This window comes from Rhinolophus ferrumequinum, chromosome 9 (assembly GCF_004115265.2).
Source record: "Rhinolophus ferrumequinum isolate MPI-CBG mRhiFer1 chromosome 9, mRhiFer1_v1.p, whole genome shotgun sequence".
Taxonomy (NCBI): domain Eukaryota; kingdom Metazoa; phylum Chordata; class Mammalia; order Chiroptera; family Rhinolophidae; genus Rhinolophus; species Rhinolophus ferrumequinum.
This window is the reverse complement of record NC_046292.1, coordinates 7,117,741-7,136,395: the sequence shown is the minus strand read 5'-3', so window position 1 is coordinate 7,136,395 and position 18,655 is coordinate 7,117,741. Positions and strand designations below refer to the sequence as shown.

At 60.3% G+C, this 18,655-nt stretch overlaps 1 protein-coding gene across 3 annotated transcripts in view; it reads left to right on the top strand.

Moving 5' to 3' along the window:
* Positions 1-18,655, top strand: part of CASZ1 (castor zinc finger 1) — a 148,716-nt gene that overhangs the window by 110,766 nt on the left and 19,295 nt on the right. For all 3 annotated transcript variants that reach the window (XM_033114658.1, XM_033114659.1, XM_033114657.1), the window contains 3 exons: positions 12,731-13,216; positions 16,552-17,392; positions 18,450-18,518. In XM_033114658.1, coding sequence (XP_032970549.1) covers positions 12,731-13,216; positions 16,552-17,392; positions 18,450-18,518 — 1,396 coding nt within the window. The remainder of the gene's footprint in view (positions 1-12,730; positions 13,217-16,551; positions 17,393-18,449; positions 18,519-18,655) is intronic.

Here is an 18,655-nt window from a genome sequence, read left to right as displayed (position 1 = left end):
TACACCTAAATTAGTCCCCTCATGTCCTCGTTATTGGCCTCAGCAAGGGGATTGTGGAGATGGGCTGTAGGGAGGGTCATCCCTAGCACCCCTCTGCCACCTGCTGCCGTCCCCACCTTCTCCCTTGGGGCTGCCTTGGGGTGGCCTCTGTCCCCCAGGCCCTCATCTCATCCCAGAATGGTGGTGTTTCCCCTTCACACCATGCCTCACAAGTCCCTGCCTCTGACATGCCCTCTCCCTCCATGTGCCCGGGCACTCTCTCACGTGATCAGCCGTCCACACGTCCTACCCATTGCTAGTGGCTAAGCCAGGCCGCAGCCAGCCAGCCTCTGCTGTGCTTCCCTTGGAGAGTTGAGGAGCCTGAATTCCAGGCCCTGCACCCTACAGGGGCTGGGTCAGCCCTTTGGGGTCCTTGCCCAGGTGGGGGGCTGAAAGTCTGTCTAACAGAGAACTCTTGTGGTGTTTGGGGCTGGTCGGCCCTGGAGCAGTCCCCAGAGGCTGCAGAAAGCTCCCCTTGGAAATAGCAATGTGTGGCATTTGGATCTGTCGTGAGGGGCCCGGACTGGGAATTGGGTCACTGGATTTGTCTGGTCCTGACGAGTGAGTGACCCGGGCTTTCAACAAGTCTGTCAACCTTGCAGGCCTCCTTCCAGTTCTAAAGTTCTGTGCACATCTGGGATGGCCTTTGCCGTGATAGCTGCTGCCCTCAGGAGCTCCTCGTCCAGCCAGAGAGCCAAGCTTGTCGTGCCCCTCGGACAGGGGAGAAGGTTGGGGGTTCTAGAAACAGCCAATTAGGAGAAGCAGCCTGCTCCCGGTTCCCGGCTTAGAGCACACCCGTTAGCAGGCCTCTGTCTCTACCTAGGCACCCTCCTTGATGCCTTGCCTTCCGCCAGTCGTCCTAACCCTGAGTGCGCTTCCGTGGCCCCTCCCCCACCTTTGGCTCTGGGTGACTCAGCCAGCCTCCTCCAGCAGCGAGGGGGTTTGAGCGCCTGTCATTCCTTCCAGCCCGGCTCCCAAGCAGAGCAGCTGGGGCTTCGGTAGCTTCACCTGCCCCCTTCCTGATCTCTCTTTGCCTCGACCCTCCATTCTCCCCTCACAAGAGTCACTCATCTTGGGGCAGGGAGTGGAGCCCCAAAGCGCTTTGCCCGGGAGAGAGGGGGAGGACAGCTGCTGGCTCCTGTTCACATCTGCAGGGCAAAGTGCTCTGTGCCTGGAGCACTGGCTGGCGGTGTCTGCAGGGGCCTTTGTGACAGGCAGTGGCATGGCCCGACATCATGGGCACCCAGCCATGGCCAGAGTCCCAGCACTTTGTGCCCACCAGCCACCCAGGAACTAGACCTCAGGAGATACAAGGTTAGAAAGAGTCTTGGGCCCCAGCCCAGCATCTCACCTCTATGTGTGGCCCACAGCTGCTCAGCCCCTGGGGCTGTGATGTGGAAGAACCAGCATGGAGCCTGTGCCAGAGACCCGGGGCTGCTCGCCCTGGGCCAGGGGCTGGTTTCTGGGCTTGATGCGGGGCTGGGCTTTCCGTGGCAGGGACCATGGGGTAGAAGGGTTATGGCGGTCCCAGGCAGGTTGGCGCACTGAGGCAGAGGGAGACGGAGAAGGCCAGGAGGAGGGCACAGTGTTCCCATGGGCCTTACGGTATCCCCAGGCCAACCCTTGGCTCTGGCCCAGTGGGCAGAACCTGAGCTGGGGACACTATACTGAAAACCGCTTTGGAGATCTAGTGCTATGTGGCAAGGGGAGAACCTTGCTTCTGTAGTGGTTCTCCTTAGAGAAAATGGACCGGCCGGGGCGGTGGCAGGCGAGGGCAGCAAAACTGGCCATGGGCTCTGGGGGGTGTATGGCCAAAGGACTCCTCCCCGCAGCATAGCCTCTGACAGCCAGGGCCCAAGGGGAGAGGGAAGAAGCTAGAGGGCAGCTTGGGGGGCTGCTAAGTCCAGGGCCAGCCCAGCAGTACCTTGGTGTCCATTACCTGGCTGGCATGAGACAGCACGCATGTACTGTGACCACCAAGGGTTCCTGCTATCCCTTCTTCCCCAACCCCAAAGTCTTTGAAGAAACAACACATAGTGGGCTGGCTCCTTGGGCCAGGTGGAGCCCCTCCTCTCTCTGGCTGGCATCGCCCACAGCCAGGTGTTTGAGCCTGGAGCTTATGCAGGGAGGACAGGAGAGGCTGAAGGATGACTGGCTTGGCCTGCCTACCCCCCAGGCCTGCCTCCCTGAGAACCTTTGCAAATGAGGATCCCACCAGTGGGGCCCACCCTGACCTAGCTAGCCAGGTGCTTCCTCCCTTTACATGGGGCCCCGCACGAGTTGGGCGGCTGGTCTCCCCCTCCTAGAGGGCAGAGAGGAAGGCCTTTCCCCGGAGTCCTTACTCGTGTTTAGTAGGGGCCGGGGGCTTCAGGAGAGTTCTCAGTTGTGCGCTGCACCGCCCCAGCCACAGCAGGAAGGAGTGCCTGCCCGACTGGGGGAGAAGCCCAGGAATCATGAACTGCAGGTCTGGTGATGCCCACAGGGCCCCGGTACCCAGCACCTCCCCGAGCCAGGTCCATGCCGGAGTTGGCTGGATGTGACTGAGGCACTGGGCTCCTGGAAGTGCCTGAGGCCGAGCTGGGCTCTGGCATCGCAAAGCCTCTGCAACCCTGCTCGGTGGATTTCCTGCGGGTGTCAGAGCTTCTGTCCTGTCGCATGGTGCCTACCCTGCTAGCCCATCCCAATGGGGCTGGCAGCCCACGCAGACCCCGAATGAACCCCCTGGACCCCTCATCCGCTCCCTCCAGTCCGTCCTTAGTTTCTCACCCTTCAGGACTGAAGTCTCCCCGACCCAACCCTGGCCCTGTCCTCCGTCCCCCCTGGCTTCAGTCGCATTTTGCTGCCAGCGCAGGGCACTGAAAAACTGCTGGCACTGCCAAAAACCCTGTGTGCGCTATGACTCCCCAAACATCCCTTTATTTTTATTGTTCTGTTAATTACTGTTTAAACTTTAATAAGTCACTTCGTCAGGAGGGGGGACCTGCCGTGAGCTTTTCTGTGCAAACACGGGCCCGGGAGTGACTCGGGTGTAATATAACCCTTTATGCGATGTGGGAATGTTTAGATTGTAACAGAAACTTGTTATTTTAATGACAGTTGGGGGGATCTGACTACAGAAGAGGAGGAAGGTGGGCACAGCCCTGCTCCCCTCGAGTCCCCGCTGAGGACTGGGGGTGGCCTGACCGTACCAGGGGTGCTCCCTTGCGGCTGACACCAAGGGTCCAAGATGCCATGGGGCCTCCTGGGCTGCCCACAGTCAGACTCGCCCCCAGGAAAGGATGCCTCCTGAGAGGGTCTCAGGCTCCAGGGGAAGAGGTTGCTTGGGCCTGGATGGCCGAGGTATGTGACGGCTCAAGGAGAAAGCTGGGCTTTGGGGGTTGGGGGAAGCAGGACACCAAGGATCTCCAGATCCCTGGGCAAAGGCAGGGGCCATGCGAGGCTGGACTGCGCCCTAACTGTCCCTGCCCCCAGGCTGGGGAAGAGGCAGCCCTTCCTGCCCCTGAGGGGGGACCCTGCTGAGTCACCACCCAGTATGGTGGCAGCTCCAGGCCCTGCACGGCTCGGTGCCAGACATGTCAGCCCACATCAACCTTTCAACAGCCCTGTTGCACGTTAGGATGCTGAGGCCCCGGGCAGAGACGTAACTTGCTCAAAGTGGCAAGCTTTAAGAGGGGGACCATGTTTCTCATGTCAGTTTGTCTTGTTTGGAAGCTGCCCAAGTCCAGGTGCCCGAGTGTGGTCTCAGAGGGCTGGACACTGTCCCACAATGGCAGGGTGGGGACAGGCTCCAGGCCCACCCAGCACACCAGGATCATTTCCCCTCAGCCCTTGGCAGGGCTCACCCCTCAGGCCCCTCCTCCTGCTCCCCACCAGGAGGAGGGGCTGCAAGGTGAGAGGGATGTGGAAGTAAGGGCGGTCCCCACAGCTGTGCACTGGTCGCTTGCCCTCTTCCGCATAGGGCCTGGGGACTCCATCTCAGGGAGTTAGGGGCTGTGGCCCAAGATAGGAATGATGATGGCCAGGCCACCCCTTCTCACTCTGATGCCCCTGATCCTCTACACCCGGAGGCATCCCTGCTCCAGACCCGCTTTCAGAGCAGGTGACACCTAGAGAGGGAGCCTTTCCCCTGCGTTGGTGAGTCTCCTTCAGGGACCTCAGGACCTCTGGGCCTGGTTTCCTACTTTGTCTTCACTCGGTCCCTCTCTGTCCATCCACCCACAGAGCCAAGCTTCTGCTCTGTGCCAGCACTGGGTGGCAGAAATAAAGAGCCCTGCGCTTGCCTTCAAGGGCCCACGCCTGGTGGGATTAATGGAGTGCCGGGGGGTTCGGCACAACCGAGGGGCCCCAGCCCCTGCCCAATGCTGGGGTGCGCCCATCTGGTTAAGGCGAAGACCCTCGCACTCGGCTGGTCTCTCGTCTCCCTCGGCAGCTGCCTCCCACGAGGTCCCCTCGTCCCTGTGTCCTGCAGGGCAGGGCCAGAGGGTCAGGGCCCCGGCTCCCTGGCATTGGAGGCGAGAGCCCCCCAGATGGCTGCGGCGTGGGCCACGAATCGCTGAGGTTTTCCTTTTCCGAGTAGTGCGTTTCCCTAAATTGTCTTTGACTGCGTGCATGGGTAATGAAAGTTTATGCCCTTGTTAGAAGGACAGGCGGCCAGTTCCAGTTAGAACTGGGGCTGTCTCCCTGCCCGCCCCCGCTGCCCCCCTCCCCGGCAGGCGAGAGCATGAGCACGTGTGTGTGCCCACACACCCCCGCCCTGGTGGGTATGAAGGCTGTTAGGGGAAGGGAGAGGGGACGGAGAAAAAGAAAAAAAATTTCCATATTTGTGTAAGTTGCTTTAAAAGCATTTTATCATGTCATAAAAAAGGGAAAGTACTCTCAGAAATTGATCCTCTCCGCCAGCCCATTGGACAGAAGGACGTTGGGACGTTAATGGCCATCCTGCTCCAGGGTGGCTTATTAAAAAATTTATACATAAATGCTTAAAATTGCATAAATTATTTAAAAAAAACCAACAAAGTAAGCAATTTGAATTCCCTCTTTTCCTCCCCTTCTGCATCCCCCCTTTTCCAGCCCCTCATCCTGGCCCTCCGTCCCCTCCTCGGAGCTTCCCCCCTTTTCTCTACTTCCCACCGCACCCCCAGGACCGACCTCCCTGCCCTCCTCGGGGTTTCCCTGCCTCACCCACAAATTAACGAAACAACCAGCCCACTATGAAACACTCACATGCACACGCACTAATAAAAACACCACTAATAATGCCCCAAATCGCGAAATTAAATATTAAGGCCGGAGGAGGCGGACGTGGAGCGGCCGCCACCGTAGCCGAACTTGGAGCTGATGAGTATGTCTCTCGCAGGCGTGGAATGTCACCCACACATCCTGGAGACTGGAGTGGGGAGTTTTATGATGGTTTTTCATTGATTTGTTTCCCCAGCGCAGCTGCCGACCTCTATTGAGGGACAAACATAATCAGCACTGACGCAAATTAGATGGTTATTCGTTTTGAAAATTGACAGAAAAACAATAAAAAAGATGAAATGCTCCCAAATCAATAGATATAATGAAATTCAAATAATCCGAGAGATGAGGTCTCCATGGCAACTGATAATGTGGAAAAGAAAACAATTTAATAAAGGACAGACACACTTTGAAAACAGATTGGGCCCAGGGAGGGGGGCGGGCTGGCGGGTGGAGGGCTGGAGCACGGGCTGGCGAGTGAAGGATCACTGTCCGTCCCAAGGACACCCGCCATAATTAAGCGAGGCTTTCGGCCCCAGAAAGTGCAGATTCAGGTTTTAATACACAAAATTATTTCAGGAGCAGTGAATCGGAAAGTCGTTTGTAATGACCTTCCTGAGAGGCCCGGGCGCGGGGCATGTTGGAGGCTGGGCGGCCAGGCCGGCTGAGTTATGGCATATTTGTGTTTTTATAGTGCGGAGGGGAGGGGGTGGGGGGAGGGGGGCGAAGGTTGAACGGTATTTACAGCTCAGTTGTTTTCAGAGAGGAAAGAGAAATAGAGTTCATGGGGAGATGCAGCGGGCAGGCGGGCGGGCTGGCGGGCGGGTGAGCCGGGGGGCCTCTGGGGCGAGGTGTGGAAGGAGGTGAGCAAGGGCGTCTTCCACCCTCGGGCTGCCTTGCCTTGCCTTGCCTGAGGGACCCAGAAGGGATGCCAGGAGAAGCCGGGGGGTGCCCTCCCAGGAGTGGCCTCCCCACTCCAGTTCCCACTGGGGTCTTCTAGGTCTGTGGCCCCTCTGGGGGTAGGGTGACCACGCTCTGCACCTCCTGAAGTGAAAAGGCAGGGCATTCCGGAGGCTGCTGTGGAAAGCTTGCTCGGGGCACTCGGCTCGCCTTGGCACCTGCGAGTTCTCTGCACAGCAGCTAAGCACGCCTCTGGACAGTGCAGCCCTTCTCGAGTCCTGTGCCGTGTCTGGGGCGTCCCGGTGGACAAGGACCTCGGACGACAACGCCCCATTGCAGTGGCCGGCAGCTGAGAGCCTCCCTGCTCCTGTCTTTGGGCTCCACCTCCCCGCTGAGTGCTTGCCTGGGGCACACAAAAGGGGAAAGCTTGGTGCCTTTGGGCTTGGCAGAGGCAGGGGCCACAGAGGGAAGGGGGCCAGAGCCCCTCCACAGCCCTTCAGAGTCACTCGCTTGGGCAGGGCAGCTTGGGCCCTGAGAGCCAGGCCCTGGGGTCCCCCTGACCCCCCTCCCGAGGCTCTCCAACCTCAGGTTCTGTCTCCCCTTCTGGCTGCAGGAGCCGTGTTTGTGCTCTGTTATGGTGACCACACGCAGCATTGCCAGTTTCCGGGCCGCTCTGCATGTGCACGTGTGAATGTAATGATTGTACAAATACAGAGACGCCTGAGTGTGTGCGCGCACGGTCTCTGTGTGCGCCGTGTGTGTTTTAAACCTCCCCTGGGTGGTAACTCTTTTTTTTCTCCCCTTCCTGTTTGGCTGTGACCTGGGGGAGATTGATGGCCAGCCTGTGCGGTGGATGCTAACAGTTCCCCTGATTTATAGAGTTACTTACGCTAAGTGAGGCCACTTAGACGCGTCTGGATAGTAAACCTTTTAACTGGACTAAAAAATCATAATAAATAAATAAACAAAGGGGGGCAAGTAGAGCCTAGCAGCCGTTATCCCCCCCCCCCAGCTTAGAACTGTTGGGGACCAAGGGACCTGGCTGAGAGCCCTCAGGGAGCAGTGGCCACTCCCCTCTGCCCCCCTCCCCCCTGCAAAAGCTGGGCGGCCCTTCTGTTCCACGCTGGGGGTGGGTTTGGGCCCAAGAGGGAAGGACAGCCCTCTCCTTTGGGGCGGGTCCTGTGTGGGGGAGGGAGGTCACAGCTGGAGAAGACGGGAGGGAGGGAAGCGTTAAGGTGGACGTGGGCTGCTGTGTGGTGGGGGCAGAAGAGAGGTGAGAGGGATGGTGGAGCCACTGAGGGAGCTTGTGGGGGTGCGGACATCTCTAGAAACCCTTCCTTGCTTCCTATACTCATAGCTCCTGTGGCACCTAAACTTTTCACCACAGCGATTTTGCTTGTAATGACTGGAACTCTGCCCCCTCATGTAAACAGGATCGTCCAGGACGCAGGGACAGGACAGTCTGTCATGCTCACGTCACCCCTCAGGGTTCAGCTCAGGGCCTGGCCCATAGCAGGTGCTCAGAGAGTGTGTTGAATGAACATAGGCCCAGCCTCTGAACACTGGGGCTGCGTGTGGCCTGTCAAGTTCAAGTTCTTAGGGGTCGTGGGGTAGAGGCTCCGACGTTGTTAACACCTGGATGGGAGGCTGTGGGAGGTATGTGTGTGTGTGGGGGGGTCTCAGCCCGTGACCTTGGACGTCTGAGTGGAGTAGTTTCCCAGCTCCAGCACTGACGCTGGGTGACCGTAGGCCATTACCAACCTCGCCGCACTCTGCTTCCTCATCTGGAAACGTGGACAGGACAGTGGGCACGTGGGGCAGTTGGAGGGTCACTGAGGTGACATTGTGAAGTGTCCAGCATCTTCCCCTGCAAAGGATGGTGTTCAGAGGGTTCCAGCCGTTGTGTCGCTCTCAGCAGTGTGGGCCAGGGCAGCCACCAGACTGGGCCAGCCGTGCCCGTGGTCCCCGAGCTGCCTGGCAGCAGGCAGGTGGGCCCTGAACCGCCCCCACCCCAGGGGATGGTGCATGGCCCCCGCCTTACCACCTCCTGATATACAGCGGGCATTAGGCCGCCCAAAGGGGACACTGCATCCTTAGGAAGAAATATGTCCTCATTTTTCTTAAACACCGTTTCCACTGAGTGAAATGTTTAGAAGGGACGTGCAGGGAGAACTTTATTTCCTACCAGGGAGTTCAGAGCCACCAGGCAGAGCCCATAAAGCACCCGGTGCCTGGTAGCTGACAGGCCGCCCGGCCTCGAAACATATTACTCACGGGTGGGGAGGGGCTGCCGGGCCTGCCCAGCCCTGGGGACTACCCCCCACAAGGCAGGAGAAGCAACTCTGAGACCTGTGCCGTGAGCGCTGGGACTTCTGGTCTCCTTGAGCCCAGGGCAGGGGGGCCTGGCCCTGACCAGGTGAGGAGATGGAGCCATTCCAGCCACCCCAACCCCTTAGTCCCCAGAGATCAGGGATGAGGGGCCCAGGTGCAGGTACAGGAGCCCCTCTGTCCCCCCAGAACTGGCAGGAGTTCTGGCCTTCCCAGCCTTTGGAGGGAGTGATGAAATTCCTGCCATAACGGGCCCCTTCTCTCAGGGCCCTCCCTTCATTCGATTTCTGAAGCTGGCTGATTTGAATATTTATAAATATCAGTAAATTATTTATTGTAGCAATCTGCTGCACCATTTTACCCATCGCAGTTAACACTTTAGGAGGCTCCATGTTATGGGAACCGGGAGCAGGGGTGAGGAGGAGGCGGGCGGGGAGGCCTGGGACCTCCTAGAGCCCGCCCAGCAGGCTTAATGGGAACGTGGCCGGCACCTGTCTGAGCCCCTGCCTTCATGAACTCAGGCTCCAGGATGTCTTCACGGCTCCAGGATCAGTTTCCTCCCCATCAAATGGGACAATGACAGCGCCTGCTGCACTGGCTCATTATGAGGCATGGTAGGATAGTGCCTGAAAAGGTGCAGGGACAGTCCAGTCTTGCCCCTCCTTTCCTCCAGCCTGAGCAGGATCTGCTCAGGTCAGAGAGAGTTGTTTGCTAGGGAGCTTGTTGTTTGGTGCCCTGGGAGGGAAGGTTCAGACCCTGGGAGCTGGGGCGGGGACATTTGTTGCTGAGAGGGCAGCCTGCCCCCAGCCCAGCCCTCCAGCCTCTCTTTCCTCCCCTACCTCTTCTGGCCAGGTAAGGTTTCCTGGCTTTGGGATCTCATGCCTAGATGTGGCACCACACTTGCCAGTCTGACTCAGGGCTCAGCTGCCTTTTCCCAGGTCCTTGCTTGCCAGGCCCTGTGCTTGGCACCAATAGGCACTCTCTCACCTTACAGTCCTGTAGTCCTTTCACAGGGAGACAGCTTGCCCAGGGCCCGGAGCTAGCAAGGGACAGAGACAGGCATGAACTCACGACTGCCTGACACCAGAGGCCAGGCCATAACCATGGTGCTGTGCCACCTCCCAGGCTCACCCCAGCCAGCCCAGAGCCACCGGGCCAGAGGCCGGAGGCTGGGAGAGCCCTGGGGCTCGCTGCCTGTGCAAAGGTACCAGCCTGCTCCTGTTCCCAGGCCTGGCCGGCCTCGTGCAGCTGCCCCGCCCCTCATCTCCTCCGGGGTGCTCATTCTTGGGTAAGCTGCACGGGAGTTCCCTCCCCTTCCACCCTCCAGCCCAAGCCTGCCTCCTGGGCAGTATTGTTCCCAGAGGAAGTGTCCAGTGTAAATAGAGCAGCGGGCAGGCTGGTGGCGGGAAGGAGATGAAAGGGGCAGTGACAGGGCCAGGGACGGATGGCTTCCTCCCATTGAGGCCCGGCCACGGCGTTTATATTTTAGGGAAGAAAGTCAGGGAATGTTTACATGGACAGGAGCCTGGGGTCAGTCCACGAGGGGGGTAGTCTGCAGGTCCCAGGGCCCTGATGGATAGGGAGGGGAGAACGGCCCCACGGGGTGAACAGGAAGGCGGGGTGGGTGGTGGGCGGGCAACTTGGCCCTCAGCTCTTACAGCCCCCTGCCCGCCGCCCCATCCTCGCACACTGTCCCCCTTAAGAGGAAGACGGCTCTCTGCCTCCTGCCCTGTACCCCAGGCACTCACGCCTTCTCTACCTCCACCCCTGGGAGTAGCAGTGGAGTCAGAGGGAGGGCAACATCTGGAAGGCAGGTGGGCTGGGGCAGAGCAGCAGCTGGAGGGCAGGTGGAGGGGACGTAGGCGGAGCAAAGGGGCCTGCAGGCTGGGAGTGGGCCCGGGCTGCACAGCTGCATCGCAGCTGGTAGGGGCCCAGGAGGGACCAAGCCAGGCACACAGCCGAGATCAGGAGAGGGTGGGCTGGGCTGGGTGGGCCCCACTGCCAGGAGGCTCCAGGATGGGTGGGGGCCCAGGGAGGAGCGTGTCTCCAGCAGCAAGTGCGGCCCTGGGAGCTTCTGCTTTCCTCTTCCTTGGGATAAATATTTATAGATTCATTCGCCGTCTGCCATACACACTTGGCTGCTTACCTCCCAGTAAAAATAGAGCGGGCTCTCCCACTCCCACCCTTCCCTTCGCCACCAGGACAGGGGACAAAGGGGACCAGAGAAGGCCTATTCCCTATAGGCCTGCTGGAGAAAACTTGGTGTCACAGAGCCTGGCGGCTGGCCCGCAGGTTGGGTGAGATGTGTGATTAGGGGTTCCATCACGGAGCTTTGAGAAGGAACCCCATGTTGGCGCTTGGAGACTTGGGTGTGGGCAGCATGGACTTGGAGACTCGGACAAACATGGGTACAGTGGGCATCCGGCTTGAGCAAGGGTGGGGCCCAGCACAGCCTGGACCACAGGGCTTGGGAAGACTGGAGTGAGCCAAAGCAGACCCTTCTCGGAGGCTGAGCTGGGCTGGGATCACTGGGCCCGTCTGGGCTTCAAGGCCAGGTCTGGGGTCACTGAGCATTACCTGTATCGGAGACAACCATCCATGTGTACAAGCGAAGCTGACTTGTGGGATGAGGTCCCCTGGCAGGCACAGGTGTGGCCATCCTGTCTGACTATGGCTTCCAGGTGTGTGGGTTTTTAGGGTGTGATCCGTTAGAGGGAAGCCCCTTCTGACCGTGGACCTGGGAGCAGAGCCGCTGCCCTCACTTAGCCTTTGGATCTATGTGGACACTTGGACATGCGCACTCCTCTGCTGAGGGACATGTGAGGGAGCCCTGCCATCGAGAAGCTTCACGGGGCTCCCTGTGCACAAAGTTATGTGAGCCGAGACTCTGCCAGGGCCACCACCCTACCCCTGGCTCCACCATAGGGACACACAGGAGGAGCTCACTAAATGGATGGATGGACAGATGGACGGGCGGGCAGACAGATACACACATCAACGCGTGTGTGTGTGTGTGTGTGTGTGTGTGTGTACCCTTGTGGGCCTTACTGCAGGTCCATGGCTGTATAGTGAGTGGGCTTGCCATATGCCCCCAGGACCGTGTGCGGCCCACTCTGCAGTTGTGGGGAGGTAGCTAGCACTCAGGCAGCCTCGTTAGAGTTTCGGGCTGTTTGCATTGGGCTGTCGTGTTCAGGGATTAGGCACTGCGACGGTGGCTTCTGGGCTTCCCGTTGTGGACCTGAGGAATCCCAGCCAGTTCCAGCTGCGGCTTCTCAGGGCTGGGAAGCGGGCTTCCCGGGACCAGCCAGGCCGTCCAGGGCTGCAGGAGCTGGGGGGGGGCGGGGAAGGCTGTGAGGGTCTCAGGCAGGGATGAGTGCCCCTCAGAGGAGCTGGAGGGAGTGTGCCCTTCGATGCCCTGATTGAGGCCTGGAGAAAGGGGAGGTGACAGGAAATGGCCAGAGGAGACGAGAGTGTCTGTGAGGGGGGACAAGGAAAAGTGGGGGCCTTCAGGAAGGCCCCGAATGGCTGGAGAAGAGAGGTCAAGGCTCTCAGGGAGCACTGGCCGCAGTCGGCTGGGGCCCAGGGACCGGGCCGGGCAGGGGAGCTGCCGGGGATGCGATGCTCAGATGGGGACAGCTGCCAGCCAAGTGTGCTGAGACAATACGGCAAGAGGCTGGCACGGGCTCTGAGGAGCTAATTGTGGTGCAAAGCTGGCAGGTGACAGCAGCCTGACTCCACATGTGAGCATCTCCCCCACAACATGGCCTGCGTGCTCCCATGTCCTTGTGTGTCAGAGGTCACGCTGCCTCCTTTATACTAACTGAGGCATGGCCGGCCGGCCTCTCAGAACAGGTGTTCTAGGGCCCAAGCAAGTGTAGAAAATGCTTCCAGGAACCAGGTGCTGGGAAGAAGACTGCCCCTTGGGTTTGAAGAGTCATTCATTCGTTCATTCATTCATTCATTTACAGATATTTCTTGAACCACCTAGTACATGCCCGGCTTGGTGCCAGGCTCTTAGATAGAGGGGTGGGCAAGCTTGGTCCCCCTGAGCTCACAGTCTAGTGAGAGTTCAAGCATGCAGCGGGCAGTGTCAGGGCAGTGTGACGGGACCGTGATTGGGAAGACCTCTGGCTTGGGGGATGCAGGGGCAGAGCCTCCATCCCAGTCGAGGTGGGGGGCCATGCCTGGCACGCACGTCTCTGAGACCTCTCTTTCTATCCTGCAGCTGAAGGCACCCGGTGCACCGACCCGCCCACAGGCAAGCCCGCGATGGCGGCCAAGCGCAAAGGCGGCCTGAAGCTCAACGCCATCTGCGCCAAGCTGAGCCGCCAGGTGGTGGTGGAGAAGGGAGCGGAGGCTGGCTCCCACACCGAGGGCAGCCCACTGAGGCCCCAGGACAAAGAGCGCGGTGGCCCTGAGTCAGGGGTGGCCCGGGCCCCTCGCAGCGAAGAAGACAAGAGGCGGGCGGTGATCGAGAAGTGGGTCAACGGGGAGTACAGTGAGGAGCCGGCACCCATGCCCGTGTTGGGGCGCAGTGCCCGGGAGGGCCTGGAGCTGCCGCCCGAGGGCGTCTACATGGTGCAGCCCCAGGGCTGCAGTGACGAGGAGGACCACGGCGAGGAGCTCCCCAAGGATGGTGGCGTGCTGGAGAAGAGCACAGACAGGGCGGCCTCCAAGGACAGCGGGGGCCCTGGTGCCAAGCAGGCTTCAGGTGGGTGTCGGAAGCCCAGATGGGACATAACCTGGTGAGGGGGCCCTAGCGGGAGGGGGTAGGGTGGGGAGGGGGCGAGAGGTGTGTCCACGGGACACTCCCCGTCCCGCACTCTTGCTCCAAATATTGGCACCTCGTTCCGACCCAGTGAAGACTCATGAGGAGGGTGGGCTGGGGCCAAGCTAATGCCTGGGATGGGGAGACGGGTGGTGGGGAGGCGCCGGGGTGAGAAGGGAAGGGCCTGACAAGGCAAACACACGGCGGGTCTTCAGGAAGCAACAGATGGAGAGATGGAGGGGTGGATGGGCAGACAGACAGCGTAGCCAGCTGTCGCCACACACCTGCATCGGGAGGGGCTCGTTGGGGGGGCGTGGTACCTGGCAGGACTTGCGCCCACCTGGGGAGCAACAGTGAGCGGCAGCAAGGAGCCCCACGAGCTCGAGGGCTGCAAAGGCTCTTTCTCAGCGGGTTTTCTTCGAGAAGCTCTAGGATAGGCCTGTTCTCCCACCCTCGCTTGGTTCTCCCCAAAGCCTCCCCGGCCTCTCACCGCCTGCCTTCTCCTTCCCAGGGGTCCCGGCTCTCCTCAGCAGGACCTCTCGGGCAAGGCACAGGGCGGCAGGATGGTCCAGCCGCAGCTCCCATTACGTCCCCCTGCCCCGGCCGCGGCCCTCTGGCGCATCTCTCTTCCACGAAGTGGCGAAGGCCCGGCTTTTCTGGTGTCCCCTTGTCCTAACGCTCAGTGTAACTCTTATCTCCTGCTGCTCCGGGGAGAGAGGACCTAGGGTTCCAGGTGGGAGGGGGGGTCACCCCTAGGACTGGAAGCCTGGGGTCTGGGATCTTTTCTCAGCTCCCCAGCCTCCTTCCCAGGCCTGTGCCTGGTGCCCAAGCCTCCCCTGCCTGCTCCCGTACCCCTTTCCCTCTGCAGTGAGGGGCACATCTCCTCCCTGCACGGGGAGCCCTGTGCAGCCACATAATTATGCATATAAGATATAAACAGAGCTGTTTAATTATCCTTCGCCACATCAGTGACAGAGTAATTAACAAACATTGCAAGATCAATGAGGAAAAGTGTGACCTTCAGTTTCCTCTGATAGGAAAAGCCCTTGCTGTTCCGAGACACAAGGTGACTGCGCTGGGCCCGAGGAGGTGGGGGACCGGGACAGGAGCAGGGCCGCGGAGCCTTCAGTGCTCCAGCCCCTCCTGTGCCCAGCTCTGCCCTGGACTCCTGACCCCTGCTTTCTCTCCTCTGGGGGACTGGCAGGCTAAGATGGCAGGAGGCAAGGCTGGCAATGCCAGTGGCCTCATGGCCTCAGGCCTTACCCCTCTGGTCTGAGGCCCAGTGGGACTGCAGTGTGACACCTGGGAAGGCCTGCTCAGCCCTGGGCCCTGGAGAGAGCCATCCGGAGCCCTAGCCACCCACCGTGGGCTCGGTACTCGGGCCACATTCTCTGGGCCCTGGGACTGAGGAATGTACGCCTGTGGGCTGCCCACAGGACCCCTGCCTGGTCCCCTCCCTGCTCTAAGCCGCCTGCCCTTCAAGGCCTTCTGTTTCTCTGCCATATATAGTGAGGGCTCAGCTGCCTCCAGCTATTTTTAGCCCCTTTCCCTAGTCCCTGAGCCGCTGAATCTAGCAGCAGAGCCCACTCCCCCCAGGCTGGGCCCCAGCCCCCAGTAGCTTGGGGTCAGGACTGCAGCCTGCTGGCCGCTGCCCCACCCCCACCCCAGGGGACTAGCTGTGTGTTGGCTCCTTGAGTCACTGCCCACCTCAGGTGCCAGGTGCTACCCATGACTGTCCTCTCCTCACACGCGGGGTCCATTCCGCCAGGAGCTCAGAGCCTCTCGTTATATCCTGCTGGGTTTTCTCTGGTGCCCAAGCCCAGCCCTGCTCTATGAGACAACCTCTGGGTGTGGTCTGAGAAGACCAGACCTGGCAGGTTAGGGTGGGGGTCAGGAGGAGACCCCCTCACATCTCCTGCCCTGCTGGAATTCTGAGCCTCTCACCCCCTCTTTGGCCGCATCTTCCCCTGGCTGTGCTGTCAGGACCCCCAGCCTGGCGTGTGCTGGCGCTGAAAACACGTAGAGAGAACATGCATGTCTCCTGGGGCCCTCATGGGTCTCACCCTCCGTGTGCACCCACCTTATTTAGGCCAGAGCACATAGTAGGTGTTCAGACAGTGTCCAGTGCAAGCAGGAGTGTGTTGTGTGTGTGTGCTGGGGAGTCACATGTCTGCTGGGGTGGGAGGTGGTGTGTGGAAGGAGGGGCGCCTCCAGAGAAAAACCCCAGGCAGAATGGCGTCATCTTGCCCCGCGCCATCCCGAGACCAGTCTTGGGGAGCTGGTCGTGGGTTTCAGGTGGTTTGTGTACGTGTGTGTCTGTAGAATTAAGAAGGTGTGGGCATGAGCTTGCTTGTGAGTGTGTGTGCGCACGCTTCCCTATGCTCCGGGCTTCTCAGTGTGCCCTGGAGTGGACGCAGGTGGGGCAGGTGGTGGCTCACACTCGGGGGTGCTGCTCTGGGCCCTGAGCTGGGCCGACCTTTCTGGCCCTGACTCTCCTCAGGGTGGCCCACCCTGTGTATGAGCACGAGTGACCAGAGAATGACGGGAGGTCTGAAGGACTCCCCCGTCGTAAATCTTGGCGGGGGTGGGAGGGCCTGAGTGAGTCTGAGCCAGCGCATCAGCGGGGTCTCTGCCCACCTCAGCCCTGTTTGGAGTCTGGGTGGGGCCAAGAGGCCAGGTCGTGGGGAGGCTGGGGGCGAGCCCTCATCCTCCCAGGGTGAGGGGCCTGTGTGTCCATTTGCGGGGATCAGGGCGGGTCCGCCAGGCAGACTCCGCCAGGCCCGCCGCCACCCCTCGCGCAGTGGCGCGCTCCGCCCTGGGCTGCCCCCTGACCGCTCAGCCACGGGCCCACACCTCCACCTGTCCCAGCCCCGTTTCCACCCCCACCCCCAGAGGCAGGTTGAAATCTGGCCTTACTTCCAGTAAAATGACTTCTCTTTCATATTAGGCCAAGGCGAGAGAGCGGAGACATTTATGAAACTTTGTTTAATGTACTGAGAAGCCATCGGCCAGAACATTTAGGAAATTGATTTTCCTGGCATTGATGAACTCGTTTTATTTTACCCCAGTATTAATTACTTTTTTTTAAAACAAATTAATTTAAGAGTCGTAAAACCTAACAAGTGAGCCAAATGTCCATAGCTCATGTCCCACTCCGCCCCTCCCCACACCGGCCCCCTCCCTCGCTGGGTGGGGGCTCACAGGGGTGGGGGGTGGGCTCCTGTCCCTTGTGTCCCCTGCTCCCTCCCAGAGGTGACCGCCTGTCCTTCCTGCTGCAGGAGAGGCCTCCTCGCTGCGGGACTATGCTGCCTCCACCATGACCGAGTTCCTCGGCATGTTTGGCTACGACGACCAGAACACGAGGGATGAACTGGCCAGGAAGATCAGCTTCGAGAAGCTGCATGCAGGCCCCACCCCCGAGGCGGCCACCTCTTCCGTGCTGCCCGCCTCCGCCTCCGAGGACGCCCTCAGCAAGCGGGTGCGTTTCTCCAAGTACGAGGAGTACATCCGCAAGCTCAAGGCCGGTGAGCAGCTCTCCTGGCCGGCCCATGGCACCAAGGCTGAGGAGAGGGCAGGCAAGGAGGCGGTGGGCCCCCTGCCTGGCCTGCGGCTGCCCAGCAGCACAGCGCACCTGGAGACCAAGGCCACCATCCTGCCCCTGCCGTCACACAGCAGCATCCCAATGCAAGGCCTGGTGGCCCGTGCCTCCAAGTATGACTTCTTCATCCAGAAACTGAAGACAGGTGAGAACCTGCGGCCTCAGAACGGGAGCACCTACAAGAAGCCATCCAAGTACGACCTGGAGAATGTCAAGTACCTGCACCTCTTCAAACCCGGGGAGGGCAGCCCCGACATGGGCGGGGCCATCGCTTTCAAGACAGGCAAGGTGGGGCGCCCCTCCAAGTACGACGTCCGGGCCATCCAGAAGCCAGGCCCCACCAAGGTTCCACCCACACCCAGCCTGGCTCCTGCTCCCCTCGCCAGCGTGCCCACTGCTCCCAGTGCCCCCGGGCCAGGGCCCGAGCCACCTGCCTCCCTGCCCTTCAACACTCCCGAGTACCTGAAGTCGACCTTCTCCAAAACAGACTCCATCACCACGGGAACCGTCTCCACTGTCAAGTAAGACGCTCCCCCCCCCATGCCAGCCCTGAGTGGGACTGGCGTACCGGGAGGCCCACTGCCCTGCCTTTGAAGCTCATGCTCGTGATCACAGCTCACACCTTCTGCACGTGTCCTATGCACCCACACCCATACACGCTCGGATTCTCATGCACGTGCTTCCACACACACGTGCACACTACGCATACACACTGATCCCTCTGCCTACGTGAACGCTCACGCGCAGTTCATGGGCCCGCACACTACACATCTTGCTGTGCACACACACTCACACACGAGGTGCTTCTGTGCACGTGCTCCTCTGCTAACACACATACCATGGGCTGCTGTCACCCCCACTTGCCTGTGATGGGCTTTCTCTGCCTGCCACCACGAGGGCCAAATGCAGGCGTGTGGTCAGCTGGAAAAGCCCTACTCTGGGTTGGGGGTTCTGGAGTCCAAGCTGGTAGCCGTGGCTCCCAGGTTCAGAGCCTGGGCCATGGAGAAGGCAGCAAGAGCAGGGAGAGGCTGGGGTGACTGTGTGCACACTCAGCACTAACTCCTAGCAGCGGTCAAACGTTCACAGGTCTTGTGGGGCTGAGTGAGACCCTCTTCCCCGGAGGCGGAGACGGGGCCTCAGTCCTGGGAGCAGATGTAGGGACCCACCCCTCCCCGGCAGTGGGGGAGGCTTTCCCCACCTCCCAGCCATACTTGCTTGGTGCTGCTTTTACCCCTTCCCCTGGGGGCTTCCCCAGAGGTACCGGGTACCCCTCCTCAGCCAGCAGCTTCCTGACTCCAGTGTACGAGAGGGCCCAGGCCCCAGCTTCCAGGCCTTCTGCCCAGGTGGACTCTAGGCCAGGCCTGTGCCCAAGGTGGAGCCCTCTAGTCCTGCCAGCTCAAGACAGTTCTGCCCTTGCTGGAGTTGAGCTAATTAAACACCCTGAGTGCCTCAGAATAGCTCAAAGTGAGGGAGAGAAGGGCCAGGGCCCCAGGGCAGGGAGCTGCCCCCCAGACGCTCCTGGGGCATGAGGCCACCCCCTGTCCGCTAATCGGCTGTGCCCTGTATGTCTCTCGCCAGGAACGGATTGCCCACAGATAAACCAGCTGTCACTGAAGATGTAAACATTTACCAGAAATATATTGCCAGGTAGGCCCCTGGGGAGGAGACTGCCATGGAGAAAAGGTTGGGGGGGCATCAGGAATGCCTGGGGACGGTGGGACCATACATCCGTCTGACCGCTAGTGCCAAGGTACCAGCTGCCTGCCCATCCCCTTGGGGACTCC